The sequence below is a fragment of the Tasmannia lanceolata genome, unplaced genomic scaffold (genome assembly GCF_043159265.1).
Source record: "Tasmannia lanceolata isolate RefF3 unplaced genomic scaffold, GAP_Taslan_0.1 ptg000012l, whole genome shotgun sequence".
Classification (NCBI taxonomy): Eukaryota; Viridiplantae; Streptophyta; class Magnoliopsida; order Canellales; family Winteraceae; genus Tasmannia; species Tasmannia lanceolata.
The window spans coordinates 35,568,013-35,584,586 of NW_027518689.1; the positions used below are offsets into that span (position 1 = coordinate 35,568,013).

At 38.7% G+C, this 16,574-nt stretch overlaps 2 protein-coding genes across 3 annotated transcripts; one reads left to right on the forward strand and one right to left on the reverse strand.

Moving 5' to 3' along the window:
- The first annotated feature begins 406 nt into the window (after nucleotides 1–406).
- On the forward strand, nucleotides 407–9,376 carry LOC143887993 (RING-H2 zinc finger protein). 2 transcript variants are annotated; one of them, XM_077392256.1, is made up of 2 exons: nucleotides 407–1,348; nucleotides 9,107–9,376. In XM_077392256.1, exons 1-2 carry the CDS (start codon nucleotides 544–546, stop codon nucleotides 9,133–9,135), a joined length of 834 nt encoding a protein of 277 aa, XP_077248371.1. In that variant the 5' UTR covers nucleotides 407–543; the 3' UTR covers nucleotides 9,136–9,376. The 2 variants fall into 2 exon arrangements, with proteins under 2 accessions (XP_077248371.1, XP_077248372.1); XM_077392257.1 differs by lacking the exon at nucleotides 9,107–9,376 and adding an exon at nucleotides 6,621–7,071.
- Nucleotides 9,377–12,827: 3,451 nt separating this feature from the next.
- LOC143887259 (Late embryogenesis abundant (LEA) hydroxyproline-rich glycoprotein family) lies at nucleotides 12,828–13,705 on the reverse strand. The gene has a single exon (XM_077391373.1). It carries the CDS (start codon nucleotides 13,607–13,609, stop codon nucleotides 12,980–12,982), a length of 630 nt encoding a protein of 209 aa, XP_077247488.1. The 5' UTR covers nucleotides 13,610–13,705; the 3' UTR covers nucleotides 12,828–12,979.
- Nucleotides 13,706–16,574: the final 2,869 nt, after the last annotated feature.

The following is a 16,574-nucleotide window of genomic DNA, read 5'->3' on the forward strand; positions in this document are numbered from 1 at the left end:
ACCTGAAATTTTGGATTTTTCCAGATTTCGGTGTCGGTCTCAACCGAAATTTCGGATTTTGGCTGAAATTTAAAACCATGGTGCTAACATCAGTACTCATATCCTAGATGTTGGCACTGCTGTTGCCAGATTTCGGTGTCGGTCTCAACGGAGCTGGCCATCCGGCTTGGCTCAGCTCGTTAAGGATTCAAGCTGAGCTTTTTCTGAGCCGAGCTCGAGCGAGTTTCCGAGCCCGAGCCAAAATTGACACCCTTAGTGCCACCTCGAGCCAAAATTGACACCCTTAGTGCCACCTAAGTCATTGCTTTTTGTACGTTTCAATTTGGCGATAAGACGATCTCAGTTTGGCGTCAAACTTAGACCCGCCAGTGCTTGTTGATCAATATAAAAGTAAGGGTTATGTCATCCTTCCAAGCCAAGACACCTCCAAAGAAGAATATAATCTCCAACATTATTCCCCTTCATATTTTCATTACAAGGTGGAAACAAAACAAACAAAAACAAAGACAGAGAAAAATAAATCCCACCACGTTTCATAATATAATGTCTCCTGCAACCTCTTCCTCTGCATTTCCCGATCTCCCCTCAATCTTCCTCTTTGCCGCTCTCTCAACCCATTTCCTCTTCTCAAAACCCCTCAAAATCTACCCCCCCTCTCTTCTCCCATTCGCCCCCCAAAACCCTCGTCGCCTCATTTTAAAAAAAAACCCCACAACCATGTCCGAAAACGGCCCACCCACAATCCGATTCTCCTCCCCACAATCCTTATCGGACTGGCTCAAACCCCGTCTCCCCTCCGAATCTTTCTCCTCATGGGGCCTCAAATCCGGCACCAAAAACGTCCACAATCTCTATCTCGAGCTCTCCCAAGGCGAGACCTCCTTAGCTGATTCCACCCCTCCAATCCGCACCGTCCACGTGGCAACAATCCGAATCCGAACCCTTGACAACTCCAAAACCCTCATTGAATCCCACCAGGAGCTCTCTAATGGGTCCGTCCGGCCCCGCCTCCGTCCTCTCTCTGAGAAGATGAAGCCCGGCGAGACGGTCGATGAGGCCGTCTTGCGGGCCGTCCGGGAAGAACTCGGATCTTTAATTCCGGACTCTATAAGCAGTGTGAGAATTGTGCCGGGTTCTTATCGGACTAAGGTGGAGGAGAGGGTTTCGGTATCTTATCCGGGGCTTCCTGCTTGTTATGTTCTTCATTCGGTTGATGCGTGGGTGCATGGATTGCCTGATGGGGAGTTTTGGACTGAGGAAGAGGAGTATGGGGAGTGTAGTGATGCTAGGGTTGCAGAAAAGGCGGTGTTTGTGAAGAAGCATTTTTGGAAATGGGTTAGCGTGGAAGGTGAGTTTGAGGCTGTTGTTTGATTGATTCATTTTTTAGCCCTTTTTAGTGGGTTATGTTTTTTTGTAGAATTTATGGGGATTATTGTTTGTTTTGATGGGTGTTTAATAATTTGAGTATTTGGGTGGTTATCTAAGTTGTTACATTATTTTTAGAAGATTATATTGCAATTGAATTGAAAGCTAATGTGGATGAGACACTACTTATGTGTATTTTTTTTTGCTCTTGTTTTGATTTTATTTGATTTTAAGAGGAAATTCTAAGCAATGATGTGGATTTAATAGTTAAATGTGATCAAAATGAGGCTGTCTGGCATTTTGAAAAATCAGCTGCAGATATACTGATAAATACTTGATTCCCAAAAAGTGTTGCTTCAAATTTTGTTTGAATGAGAAGGAAATCTATTTTTGTTACTAAATAGAGAATCAATTGCTGATAACAAGATTCAGGGTATAATTCTTAGCAAAGTTGTGTGGATTCCATTCCCAAGAGATACAGGGATGGAAGGGGACTCATAGCTTGGGTGAAAATATTCCCAAACGCCTATCTGAATTTATATTTTTGGGATGTTTCATGGTGCGCTTTAGGCATGCTTTTGGATCTAAACAGGAATATAAGACACAATTGCCAGCAATTTCTATGGATCCCAAGGGATACAGGATAGAGAGGACTGGTGGCTTGCATAAAAATGGTCCCAAACACTTATTTAGAACATTTTGGAACGTTTCATGGTGCATATTAGGCATGCTTTATATGCCCTTGGCAGAGATTAGGGTGCCTTAAATACTGCTTCAGCATTTCTTTTTTTTTTTGAATGGTAAAACTGCTTCAGCATTCCTGGATACCTATTTAGAACATTTTGTATGTGCTGAGTGGATTTTTGTTGTTTCTATGGTTGCTTTCTGTCAATAACTAAGCACAATCTATGACATATCTCAAATATTAAAAGCATTAAAAATCAACATACAGAAGTTTTAAGAAGCAAAATTACAGAAGCATTACTAGGGTGGGATTCATGAAGATAAAAGGCATTAAGAACCAACATACAGGATTTTTAAGAAACAAATTCATAGAACCGTTACTATGGGAAGTTTCATGAATGCATCACCTTATATAGAGAAATTATTCGCATACTGGATGTTATATAATGCTTTTTTGAAATAATAATAATAAGTAAAGCAATATTCTTCTTATTCTTGAAACCCATTCATGAAAGCCAGTCCAATCATAGTTGGAACACCGTCGAAAACGGCACAAGGCATACGCAGAAAGGTGAGGCATAGAAACAGCGTAGATGGGGCTTATGCGTTATCTTGATGCTCATGATGTGTATACCTCATTTGTTGAATAGCATGTGAACCGTACCCCTCACAAGGGAGGAACATGCTTTGCCCCGTCAAGCCCTAGTAAGCCTTATTTTGGGGTCAAACAGGGTAGCATAAAAGCTTCTGAGGGGGTTATTCAAGCTCATTTGAGAGTTTTCCCAATTTCCACGTCTATAGCTCATAGTTTGCATGAGTCTTTTGTGATTTCCTTGATGCTCAGTGAAATTGAAAACTGTGAGTTGCTATAGGTTTCTCTCATCAAGAAGTTGCTGCTATTTGTATTATCTCAATGACCAGCTGTATCAAGTTTCATGCTGATGAAATCCTATTTTTTACACACCTTCCCCTTTTTTTCTCTTTTAAACTTATGTTGCTAGTATTACACCTCACTTCAAAGCATACCTCTCCCTTCTGCAACATTGGTTATAACCCTAGTTGTAAATTTTGTTTCGTTTCAGCCGAAATGGCCGAAATATTCCGGTTTTATTCGAAAACCGGAAAAAAACGACCAAAATATCGTTTCGTTCTGGATTTCGTTCGATTTCGGTAATTTCGGACAAAATTCACCGAAATCTGAGATTTCATCCGAAATTCCTGAAATCTAGGATTTCGCCCGAAATCTGTGTAGTTGTTTTTGTCCCAGTCTCCTTGTCTCTTCTTGGTTCTCTTCCCTTCATCATTTCTCCTCTTAGTATTCACATGTAAAGTCCTTAAGATTTACATGTAAATAACGGAATACCCCTCATTTGAAAAAAATGGGTCAGGTCAAAATCTTAACTTCCAAACGGTGGGGTATTTTTAAAATTTTTAAAATTTATAAATTCTATCATGTCCAAATATTATTAAATCCCAAAAGTCCGGTAAAAAAAATCACATAATTTGGTCTCCAAAATTTTCTCGTATTGTCAGGCACGGGTCAACATGGTCAACAGTCAACACAAGCATTTCAGCTGACTGATAGTGATTTTCCTTTAAGTAAATATTGGATCTTTTACATATTTGGTTCATTTAGTTGTTTCTTATATTTTTCTAGCAATTTCTGATTTTTTGGGAATTTTTTGTATTTTTTTCCGGAACGAAAAGTTTCGAATGAAATTTGACCAAAATGATTGAAAAATTTCGTTCCGGCGGCCATTTCGAAATGGCCACCGAAACGAAATTTGCAGCTTAGGTTATAACTGAAACACATTTAGTTAGGGAGCGCTGGAGCACACACGAACTTATTTGTAATTGGCATGACCGGTTTTTATTGTTTGACGATTTTATTGTCATTTTTCTTAAATGATCAAAACACATTTCATCAAATTAGAGAAAAAAGACACTCGACTTGTGGAATTCCAAACACTTCCTATCTGATTTACCTTTGTCAAATCCCTTAAGATATTCAACTCGTATAAATCCAATCATTGGAATGAGGTGAGCTTCCACGTCATGAAATCATTTTTTGTATCAGTGCCGTTATCAGATACTATGAGGGTCAGGTACGGAGATCCTCCAAGTTTCAAAATATTAGGATACGTATATGCAAGGATTTGATAGGTAAGTGTGGGATACGGGTGAGAATCATTTTATAAAATGTTAAAATAGTTTATAAGCCAAAAGTGGTTTGAATTTTGGAAATCAGAGACATCTCTCTTGTGCCGCAAATCAACACCATCTTTCCTAGAGGCTTCTCTCACCCTAGCTTAGGATTCTCATTTCCTTTATGATGACTAAGGAATAAAAATAATAAAGGGGCATTTACTACTTATGATGCTTAGGATTCTTATTTCCTTTATGATGAGGAGTATAAAAAGAATAAAGAAGATTTATGCTCAAGCTTTTATCTTTCATTTATCTATATATTGAAGACCAATACCTACACAATAGCAGTGAAAGAAAAAAGCCAAAAATAAGGATACAAATCAGGGGTGTCCCATACAGTAGTAAAATAAAGCAGATGCGGGCCAAAACACGGCCAAAGCAAATCCTAGTTGACTTGAATTGGCGTGATTGATTTGAGTACTTGGTTGACACCACCAAGTACTCGGTTGACAAGGTCATAACTCGGGAGTGAATGGAGTTTTGAGTTTTGATTGGCTCCAAACTCGTTCAAGAACTCGGCTAAGGTAAAAGAGAGTCAACTCGGGTGAGTCGATGATGATGATGATGTGGGGGAGTTTTGAAACAATGATCCCTCACCCTTATTCTTATTGTATCTTGTTGTCGGGTTCTTCACCCATTTTGAAGGTTCCTGGTTTCATAGGTTCTTATTACAAACAATGAGAGTTCAAGGATGACAAGAGAAATGGAGAGGACAAGAATCAAGACAAGAGAAATCTCTATGTTTGAAAATGTAGGGGTTGACATTTAGGAAGGGTTTTGCTTTTGAGAAATTTCTCCGATCGGATTTCTACCTATCTATATTTTTTCGAAATTTCTCTGATTTGATTTCTAGCTATCTTTAATTTTTCCTTTCTTTGCCTTAAAATGTAAAAATTCTACGAACAAAGGCCTTCAAATGACATCGAAAATCCAGCCTAGCAGCCCTAGCCAGTATCCCTTACAATGCTGGGGAAGATTCAAGTCACCACGACATCTCTGGAAAGTCAGATACAACCCAAAATAGGGATAACCAAACATACCTCTGAAAATGTATGACCCTTCTTCGCTGTTCTCTTCCTCCTCACAAATTCCTAAATCTATCTGGTCATGGCTTAGGATCTCTTCCCTAAATTCCATATTTGATCAAATTTGACATTCTCCATGGAATATGTAAGATATAACCATGTTTCTTTTTTTTTTTCCTTGGGACTAGAGAAGGTGGAAAGCAGGTTGAGTTTGTCATCCATGGGCTTCTAGAACATGGCCGAGATTGGTTTGGGACTCACGAGATTCCAGCCCATATGATGATAGGGGCAGGGGAGTATTGTTATTATTACCTTGTTATCGTCGACGAACTATATTTCTTTCTCAAAAAAATATTTCTTGCAGTTCTTCCTGGCCAGAGGTCTTGGATGGCTGGGTTTGTGTCCTTGGCAGTATTGACCTCTTCGAGGATGTCTAGAAGATCTCATCTGGAGGCATTTTCTTTTGGATGATTCATTTAAGTCGTCTCGTCTCTGAATATTTGAATCCGACAAACACAAATAAAGCTGCTGGAATATGTCAATATCCAGCTGATATTTCACAGGTATATTTTGCTATGGTTTGTCCCATTCAAGCAATTATCTTCCCCTCTTCTTTTATTCCTCTTTTCTTCTCTCTTCCTCTCCTCTTATCCCTCTTGTTCTTCCTCTTTTCCCTTTCTTTGGCCTGCAATCTGCGTTACTCTCTTGGTTGGTGTACGACTGTAAGCAAACTGAGGTCAAGGCTGTTTTGGTCATTTTAAAAAAAAGAAATAAGAAACCATTAAATTTCATAAAACAACACACTCCAGGCATGTCATTACAACAAGAGGGGGAGTGCAGATATCCGTTCTCATCAGAGATGATACAATTCAAACATGCTTCAGCTCTGCATATTTTACATGCAAATAGCATTATATGCCAGTTCCTGAGACTAGGACAATTTTTCCATGGTTACACTTCCTAAGATGCTTTGTAACAATTTTTCCATGGTTACACTTCCTAAGATGCTTTGTAGTATCTATAATATCTAAGTGTATTGCCATTCAAGACACACACACACACACACACACACATATTACAATAACGATGCCAGTAGCTGAAGAAAAAAACAGACTACCTACTTGCAGTGTCTTACTTTAACGATGGTAAAGTAAGACACAACCTACTTTAGGCAGTGATGATCACTAACTGATTTTTTTATCTTATTATCAATTTTATATATTTTTCAAAATGATGAAAGCTTTGGTATGTGGAAATTGAAATTTGAGAAGACATTGCAGATCATGTCTTTCATATCATGATACATTAGCATGTGACCAACATATTTTTGAATGGCAGGGAGTAGTTAAGAAAAAATGGGCAAAGCTCGGGGACCAATCTGGTCAATACCAACAACAACAACAACAACAACAACAACAACAACAAAGCCTTTGTCCCAAAAATCTGGTCAATACCATGGTTTTAAATTTCCACTGAAACCAACACAAGGACCGAACTATTTCCATTTCATCCACATCGAAACGCTCACTGAAACCGAATTTCATCTTGGAACAAAAATTGTAACTGTATCAGTTGTGTACTTTACTAACATGTGTTACATAATTATGTAATACGAATCACATGTGAAATGTGTTGTATGCATTTTGGATAAATACATGTACGAATTACATGTGAAATGTGGTATATAGTGAATTATCAGAGAGCGCATGTCACTAGGTGCTCAATGTTGCTAACCCATTATGGGTGTAATTGATGGTTTTTTAAGTGTGTATTTGTACTTTTTCTAGTATTTCTTGAATTTTTATCCCAAATGTTCATCATTTGCATGTTTCTATACATTTCCATGATTTTATTAGGATTTCTGCCAAAATTTTCATCCGAAACTGACATGTTTTCATTTTGTCACTACTGAAACACATACTGAACATGAAACCTTGGTCGATACAATCCAAACCAAAAAAGTAAAGAGAAGATACACCTTGGAAAATTAAGGAGAATGAAAATCAAACCACTCTAGGTTTGGTCTAGTAACTCCAACACGTAACTTTAAAACGGGCTAGACATTTCGCCTCACCATTGGCGGACCTCCAAACATGCTGGAATATAACATGATGACCCTGTATATGCTCATTTCTTTCACCCCATCAGTGAACCTCCACAGGTCTCTCTCTCTCTCTCTCTCTCTCTCTCTCTCTCTCTCTCTCTCTCTCTCAACGAATAACATTTAGTGAGTCGTATACTATTCGAATGTCCAATCAGATAGACGATTCAAAAACCTCTCTGAAAATCAGGAAAGACACTAAACAATCATGGAAAAAAAATCTGTTGCTAGATGCCATAGCTACTCCCAGCCTCTCCTTCAAAGATCTGGTTATTCTTTCCTTCCAAATAGCCCAAATCAGGGCTAACAAAGCCAATCTCTAGATTCCCTACAAAGCCAATGGAAGGTTTGCCAGCACCGCTTTCATAACACAACCTCGCTATTTAAGCAAGCACGTTATCAACATTTATTGGCCATATGTTTTGGTGGAAGCTGTAGCAGTCATTGACTTCTCTGTGGATCTATTAACAAGCTAGATTATTCTGGGCATTTTATTTCATATGGAAACCATTATGTCTTTCAATTACACTATTTTTGTTCTGCAATGGCAATCCATTCTTATCGATGTCTGATGTAAAAATCTGTACCTGTATAGGAAGTAGTCTAATTTCAGTTAATAATGTTTTTGGAGTAAAAATCAGAACAATAGGTGTAGCAACAAAATAGTTAAAATAATATTGCAAATGTTTTGCTGGATAGAGATAATCAGACATGCCGGTGTTTACCCATGTTTCTTCCTAAAGTATCTCCATAGAAATATCTCCCATGAATGCGGTGGTTAGATGCTGCTTAGAAAGGAAAATCATCCACTTTGCAGGGGTTACCTTTGCTTTCTCCAATAGGGCATGTTTTGATTGCAGGAATTTTCTGGAAAAGTTTCAAAAGGAAAAATATTTCTAAATTTTCTTACTTTTTTAACCCACGAAAAAAGATAACCTGAACCAACCCTATTCAGTTTTTACTTGGAGGGATAATATATGATAATATCCCTCAAAATTAACCACAATCATATCATTTCCCTCTAAATCGTGAGAAGAAAAAATATCCCCAAGAAAAAAATTTCGTTAGAAATGTTTTTCTTGCAATTCAAACAGAGTGCCCTGATTTGGGAGCATTGCACCTTGAAGATTTTAGAAGTCTTTAGTGGGATTATCTCATCAGCAACCATAAGAAATTGATTTCTGGGTATGGGGTCAACTAACCCGATCCACTGTTGGGTTTTCTTTCCAAGTGAAGGTACCGTGATTTGGCTTGTGCTACCTGTAAATTCTTGGTGGTTGTTATTCATGTGTCCGGTAATTTTGTTGATTGCACATTGATTAGAAAGCTTCTGCATGTTACTTTCCATATAGAGTCTCATAGTCCCAAGGAGTGAAATGAAATGCATCCCATGATCCTTTGTTGGGATTCATAAATTGTAACAATTACTTGTTTAACTTTAATTAGTTTCTTTGTCTTGGTACTATTAAGTATTAACTAATTACAACCAACAAAATATGAGGTTAATGCATTTCTATTTATTTTGAATGCAAGAATAATCAGATTCTCAGATATCATGCTCTAACATGGTTCCCATTTCACAAGGAGTTCCCTGGTTAAATTCTTAGGATTATGCTTTGAAGTAGCTTTGAAGTAGTTTTATCACATGAAAACATATATATTATGGTTCCTAATCACCATACTTAAAGTTCCTAACTAGACATCGTATGGTTTGGGTTGCAAGTCGATATGGTTTATGCCTTGGATGGATAGGTTGAGCATGACTCATGTGGGACGTGATGTTCTCAAACTGGAGGGACCAAGACTTCAGATTTCAGTAATTCAACCTTGCATTGAAAGAAGCTATGACTTGAAGCGGCAATAACTTCGAACAACAAAGTCTGAAATTTTTAATTTTGAAAGAAAGAGCGAAAAGAAGAGCATCTTGAAGAAAACATCCTAAGCATAAAAAGTCAAACGAGTACATTAGTCATCTCAGTCTCTATTATATATTTGTTACACCTGCAATAAAGGCCTACACTTATACTCTTTAACAAAAGTCTTTTTTCACATCTAAATTTTATCATTTTGAAAAATTGAACCTTCAAACCTTGGATTTTAAATCTAAAAGAGAAAGAGTTCTTGAATCCAAGGAAGCTCTCTCTTCCTAGCATCTCTCTAAAAGCTACAAGAGACCCTCTATTTACGACTGAAAAGGAAAAAAAATCCATAACTAATTAGAAGTGAGAGAGATAGGTGGTGAGGTCAATACAAAATGAAAATTAAAAATGGGTCTACATGTAATTTGCGTAGGGAATTTTAGAAGGGAGATGATACTTTCAACCCACAACCGCCGCTGCCGCCCCCCCCGCCCCCTATTACGTGTGCACTCCTCATGTAAGGTGATTTGATGTCAAAAAGTGTTAGAGTTGCACACTGTTCACGTCATAATCACCTTATAAGGGGGGGTTGTTGAAAATATTATCGCCTTTTTTTCCTCCCTACTATATCATTTGCCAAAGATGGGACTGGATCAACAACAAATTGCCATCGTAGTCTCACTCTCATCAGATGATTCTAGACCCTTGAACAACCAAGATGAAAAATGTGTCCTTTAAGATGTCTTCACGCTGTTGATTTTTGCATGCCTTATCTTGTAAATGAGATCTCCGTTAGGGGTTAGAATTGGACCCATTGGGTCACCCTCTGATGCCTCATCTAATCAACCGTCCCTATTACCATGAACATTTGCCACATGCCATGTTCTACATAGTCTTGGCCCCATCTCAAATTGGCACCTATGCGCGCATTGTGTCATCCTAGCAAGGTGTTCTGAATGGCATTTGGCTAGACTTGTCATATGTTCTAGGTAATAAGGGGTGATTAATCTCAAGGGACATCATAAGTGACCCAATCAGTCTAGGTACGTTGATGAACAGAGATCCCATTCTCAAGATTTAGATATTGATGGGTTTGGGCCTGTAGCTCGATGGTTGAGGCTTTGTATTTCAACTTGAGTCACAGGTTCGATCCCAGCTTGCCTACCAAAATAAGGATTAAGATATTGATAAATGTGTGTTACAGACATCTTAAAGCACATCTTTTTCATCTTGCTTGAGCAGATGAAGTGGCACTAAGGGTAATGGGCCAGATTAGTAATGACCAATAACATTGACGACAGACCCTATCATTGTAAACGTGGCAGTGGCTCTATGTTGTACAAACAATCCTCTTCTCACAAGATATCTCGTTTCTAATTATTTGCCTTTCGCTTTGTGTTTTTATTTTTAATGGTTATCTGTCTTATCTTTGGCACTAGGGTGGGAAAAGATTAAAAGTAAATTTAGGGTGATTTTAGTAATTAAACAAGTCGTGGAGGGGGTTTCTAAGCAAGTTTTAGTGGAGAAACTTCAGTCAAGGAGGTTTCTAGTAGCTTCCTCATAATTTTATTACTTAGGCCCTTTTTGGATTAGAGGAATTTTCTGAAAAGTTCGGAAAAGGGAAAACTTTTCCAAAATTTCTTGCTTTTCCATTGTTTGATTACCAATGAAAAAAGAAGAAGTTAACTTGAACCGCCAATGTTCATCTTCTTGGAAATCCAACGAGGGCCTTACCGTGTGCCGTTTTCTGGTGTTTTTTGTAGTCTTACTTGAAAGGTTGAAAGGTTTTTTCTTAAGCAGCAAGTAAAGCAGTCATGTGCCTCCATTGATTAGGGAGCCTAACCTTGACAATTGAAGTCTACAACACTGTAAAGTGGTCGTCCATTATAGACCTTTATTTCTAACCAAATGCTTTTGCCTCTTTTGTGACCAACAACTCTTGGGTCACCTGATTCATCAAAGGGTTAGTTCCCGTCCAAACTTTCACATAAAATGGGTGTAAAACAAATTTTTACACCCATTTTTCCACTTGAAATGGGTGTAAGAATTATTTTATGCCCATTTTAAGTCGAAAGACAGGCCTTATGACTTTTGTAAATTATCTATTACTATGTATCTTAGTTAATAACTTCCAAAGTGGTCTTAGTCTCAGTTTAATCGAGGGTTTTAGATCATCCACTTGATGTGGGACTAACAATGGTAGAGCTATTTGGGGGTGCCCTAATAGAATTTAACAGGTTGGGGGTGGGTAGGTGCCATCCGGGGAGGAGAAAAGATGCTAAAACCGTGAAGCCGCGTCCCGTTGGGTCTCAACCTTTTTAGAAGGTTCAATACTTTCCTGAAAATGATATTAGCACTTGGTTATTTTGATACTGTCACTCCTCACTTTATCAATTAGCACTTTTCTAATTTGCTTTCCATAGTTGCTTGTAGAGGTGTTGATGGACCCAGACGGTCCGATGAATTCAAAGGATCCGAATGTTAATAGACATGATTTAGGCGCAACAGTTAGATACGAATCCTGAATCCAATGGTCTCAAATTATTTTGGGTCGTGACCCAGATGTAGCCACAAAATCTGATACAGCATCCTTTAGCTCCAAAGGGAAGGCGACAAACTACGAAATCCAACTTGGCAGCATGATTGCTGATTTGACTCATGCAAGTCATGGCTCTAAAAATCAATTACTAGGTGTTGGATATATAGGGAAAAAAAAGGTTTGCAAGAGGTTGATCTTATCTCTGTCCAAAATCAAGATCAATGTTGATTGGGTTGAGCCCTATGTCTTGGTCACGATTCACTCAGATCCCTTATCGTTGTAGGAGTACTTTTCGGATCCTATTTTATGGGTTGTGATTCATTTTGAATAGGACCGTCTATCGGAGCGTCCGAGGTCCTACTTATGCTGAACACAGTTGGGCTTAAGGTTAAGGGCGGGTGGGAAGAAGAGAGAGAGAGCAAATAAAAGGCAGAAAAATAAAATATTATTTGTCATTTTGAGTAGGGTTTCTAAATGTTTTGAAAATAATCCCTCATGAAAAGACATAAATGAAGGAGAATTATGAAGGACATTCGGATCTAAAGACTGGCCACATCAAGGTCATGAACTGAAATACCTTCAGATTGTATGATCTTGGTTCCAGACGAGACGGTTCGGATCCAGCTAGTGTGCCCAGATCTTGTCCATTAACATTCGGACCTTCTTGAGCCATGACTTTGCATGAGTCCATTGCCACTCCTAGAGAGTGATATTGGAAAAAGTAATAAAAGTACAAAATCCACAGGCAAATGGACTCAGATAGTGGCCACAAATATTTCCACTGTCACAATAAAATAAAGATAAAGGCAAAGGTAAAGTGGAGTTAAACATCAACAAGATTCCTTGGAAACTCATCAACTCCCCATGTCTTCCACCACAGATCCTAAAGTAGCAAATATATCACCCTCATCTCCAACCCCCATAAACTAATAACTGTGTCTAAATATAGATCAATCTTCTGCTTTTCTTCACGTCTCTTCCAACATCCAACTAACAAAAAAGATAAAGAGTGCACCCCAAAACCTTTTCTTTCAAAAACTAAAAAGTATTACTTAGTTATCTATCTTTATTTCCATTAGGAAAATATTACATACAAAACAAAACTAGTATAAGCAACTTCAAGCAACAAAGCTTAGCTACAAATGATCATAGACAAAACCCAAACCAAACTTACTAGAAAATAACCACCTTCTATTATTTACACATTGGTTGAACACTGAGTCCCCTGTTTCGAGCTCACCGGACCCGCGCCTGCGTTTGAGCCTAGAACCATGACCGCAACGCAATCGACATTGATAGAGTAATGGCCAGAGACCCAAGTGCCCACCTTCCATCGGAGCTTGCCGTTCAACTTCAGACCCAGAAGAAGTTTTCCGGCAACCTGGTCTCGTCCGATTTCGTAACCAAAGGACGAAGAGACTGGGACCCCGTTCCCTAACAAAGAAGCACTCAAAAGGTTACTATCTTGGTGACCCTGGTAGAAAGGAGGGAGAGAAGAATCTACTGTAATTTGTTGGCCTTTGTAATAAGCATAAACTCGGAGCTGATCATAGTAAATACCAACTCTCTGGTTTGGGTTTTTAGAAACCAAGGTGATTTGTATGGAGGAGTTGAGTTTTGTTCCTGAGAGATTGAGTTGGTAGAGGTCTGTTTCTTTCAAGTAGAATTCAGGTTTGGAAGGGTGTAAGATAAGCCAGATGAGGAAGATTAGGGAAAGGAGTGAGAGAAGGATAGTTGAGAAGAGGTAGAAGATTTTTTTGTAGAGTTTCTCTACGTTTATTCCTTGATTGGCACAGTGTTTTGGAGAGCTTACGCGGACTATAGACATTTGCAGTAAGGAAGGTTGAGAGAGAAGGGAAGACAGAGCAAAGGATGCAAGGAAGTTTGGGTTGATGGGGTTAAAAAGAGGTCAGGTGTAAGGCGGCAATTATTTTGCCCACTTGCCTTTGCCCTTTGACTAGTAGTTTCGTGTGGGAGAGTCTAGTCTCATTTTTACACTAGAGGGGGCTGTGCCATGTAAAAAAGGGGTTAGAATATATCATTTCCCTTAAATTTTGGGTGATGGTTTTTTCACCCCTCCAGGATTATACGCTCCACTGTTAAAGTGAATTGTGGCAGACTTTAACGCTTTTGGATGTCAAAATCACGTTAAAACGGGGCGTATAATCCTACAAGGGGGTGAAAAAATCATCTCCCTAAATTTTTAGAGAAAAAGGTAAATAGAATCTAGGGACGCGGCTGGCCCCACTCCTTGTGGTAGTTAGGGAAGATTGTAATGGGAGTACAACTCGGGCGGGTTGGGTTGCATTGAGGCTAACCCCAGCCCAATCCGAGATACCATTCCGTCAACCCTGGCTTCAGGTCAAGGATGGTCAACCCTAATACAAACCTGCCTCTAAATCACTCAACACTAAACAACCCCTCTAACCTGATTTTTCTAAATCAGGTCAGGTTGAGTCGGGTTGGGTTCGAGTTAGCCTAGAGCAAAATCAATAGAGAAGGACAAAAAAGGAAATATATAATCCTAAGATTTTGAAATTCACGAGGACCTAGGTTAGATTTGGGGTCAGGTCAGGTTGCCCAAGGCTTCAACCTAACTCAACCCAAACTAAAATCAGGTTGGCTTTTCTCAACCCAACGCAAGCAAATTGGATTGAGCGCATCGGTTTCGGGTTGAATCCTAACCAAGTTTCATCCATAGGTTGTAATGTAATCTTGAAGTTGGTAGAAATTTTCACATCTCCTCTATGAGCGGACACAGACACCATTGAACCATTGTTACTTTCACTATCTCTGTTTTATTATTTTAACCGTGTTTTTGTTTGATTTGGGTTTGAAAGTCCCCAACATGTCCACTGATCAAGAATATAATAGAAGTGACTTGTAATAATGTGTGTTTTTGTCGTTAAACATGGATGACAAAACACTACATACAGGCATGGGTTCACATCCAATGACAAAACAATTCACATTATTTAATGTTATAACCGCATGATTACCTTAATTTTTGGGCCATAGAAGATACAAAGTGAGGCCTCTGTGATGAATGGCTTGGATCAATCAAAGATGGACCCACTATGTGGTAACGTGCACTACATACAATGAGGTCACCATTCCTCTTCAAATGGAAGTTATTGATAACATGGTTACAAACATTTGATCGGTGTAATTATGTGCTATGGCCTACCAAGGGGAATGCCAAACTGAAGGGCGCCCTTTCAAAAAACCAGCTAGAAGGTGCTACCTCCCCATTGGACCATCTCACCAAAGTGCATTTATTATTCCTTTAATTTTAGTTTTGTCAGCTTAATATAAAACAATATTATGAAAAGGTTATTGATATTAGCACTACCATGTTTTGATAATTGTGCTAGCTCAACTTCTCTTTTATTATTTAAACAGCTATGAAAGGTTATTACAGTTCTCAAAAAGGCTCCCAGAAGCTAATTAAAACAGAAAAGACAAGCTGGGTTTGTGCAATTATTAAAACATGGTAGTGCCGATATCAGTAGTATTATTATAAAAAGTGGTCTCGCCTACTCTTATACTCATGTCATTTGCCTTATCTGAATTGCAAAAGTTTTTTGGACACAGGACAAACTGACTTATAATTTTAACTGTAGTTCATTTGCATACGAAATATATTTTCCTAGGGAGAAGTTAAAAATGCTAAACTTCAAAGCAAAGATAAAAAGGGTGTGTCAGTATCAGTTTGCCTTCTCAGGATTCTAAATCTTTAGACCTTTTGAGGGATGAGATGGGATAAGGTTCGCTCTGATGTGATGATAGATATCCTTGATTCTAACAAGGTCTGGTACCAGGAGTTTATGAGATGGATGAGATACAGGGATATCTGAGCCAGTAATAGAAATGGGATCACTTTTTGAATAATTGAGCGGAAAGTAAAGCAATAGTATGAGTAGCCTTTATAGAGATTGGAGATATGGAGGAAAAAAGATGAGAAAAAGAGGGGGTTGTGTAGCTTGCAATTGGTTCTCTTAACCCAGTTGGTTCAAGAGATTCTTCTTAATGTAGATTTTCAAGTAACAATATAAAAAAAAGAGAAAGATACTTGATGGGAAGGAAGGGGAAGGACGCAATGATATGTGTTGATCAAGTTGGTGGGCTTTGTGTTTGTCTGTCTGTGTGCACAAGAGTCCAAAGAAGCACTGAGAATCACTAGAAAAGTGACTTTATAAAGGTAGAACTCCTTACGATGATTTTGGGCCCAGAATAATTGCTTTTCCTATAAATATAATCTAGGGGTGCAACTCGGGCCCGGTTGGTTGGGTTGCGGCCAACCCTGGCCCAACCCGAGATAGCATTCCCTCAAACCTAACCTGACCCAAACCGAGCATCGGGCCGTGGATGGTCGACCCTAACCTAACCCTGACATGTTTTTTCCAATATAGTCGGTTGGTTTGCCTAAGACCTCAACCCTAACCCTACCCAAAATTAAATCGAGTTAGCTTTTCCCAACCCAATCCGAGGAAAATTGGGTCGAAGACAACGACCCAAGTTGCAAATCTCCAAAAAAGTTTTGAATGAAGAGTGCCATTATCAAAACAAGGGAGTCTAGATGTCATTTCCTATTCCTATAATATATATGTTAAGGGTGACAAATAGGAGGCTATGACATGGTTATGTGTGGAGGAGAGACTTCAAAGTCGTGTGCTCTTTTGCTTCCCGTGTGGCTCGTGGTGCCTTGTTTACAACAAAGTTATGAACCCTTTTAGGATCTTAAGGGAATATTACAGTCTGGGAAGTAGTGATGTTTGAAATTAGGTTTTTTT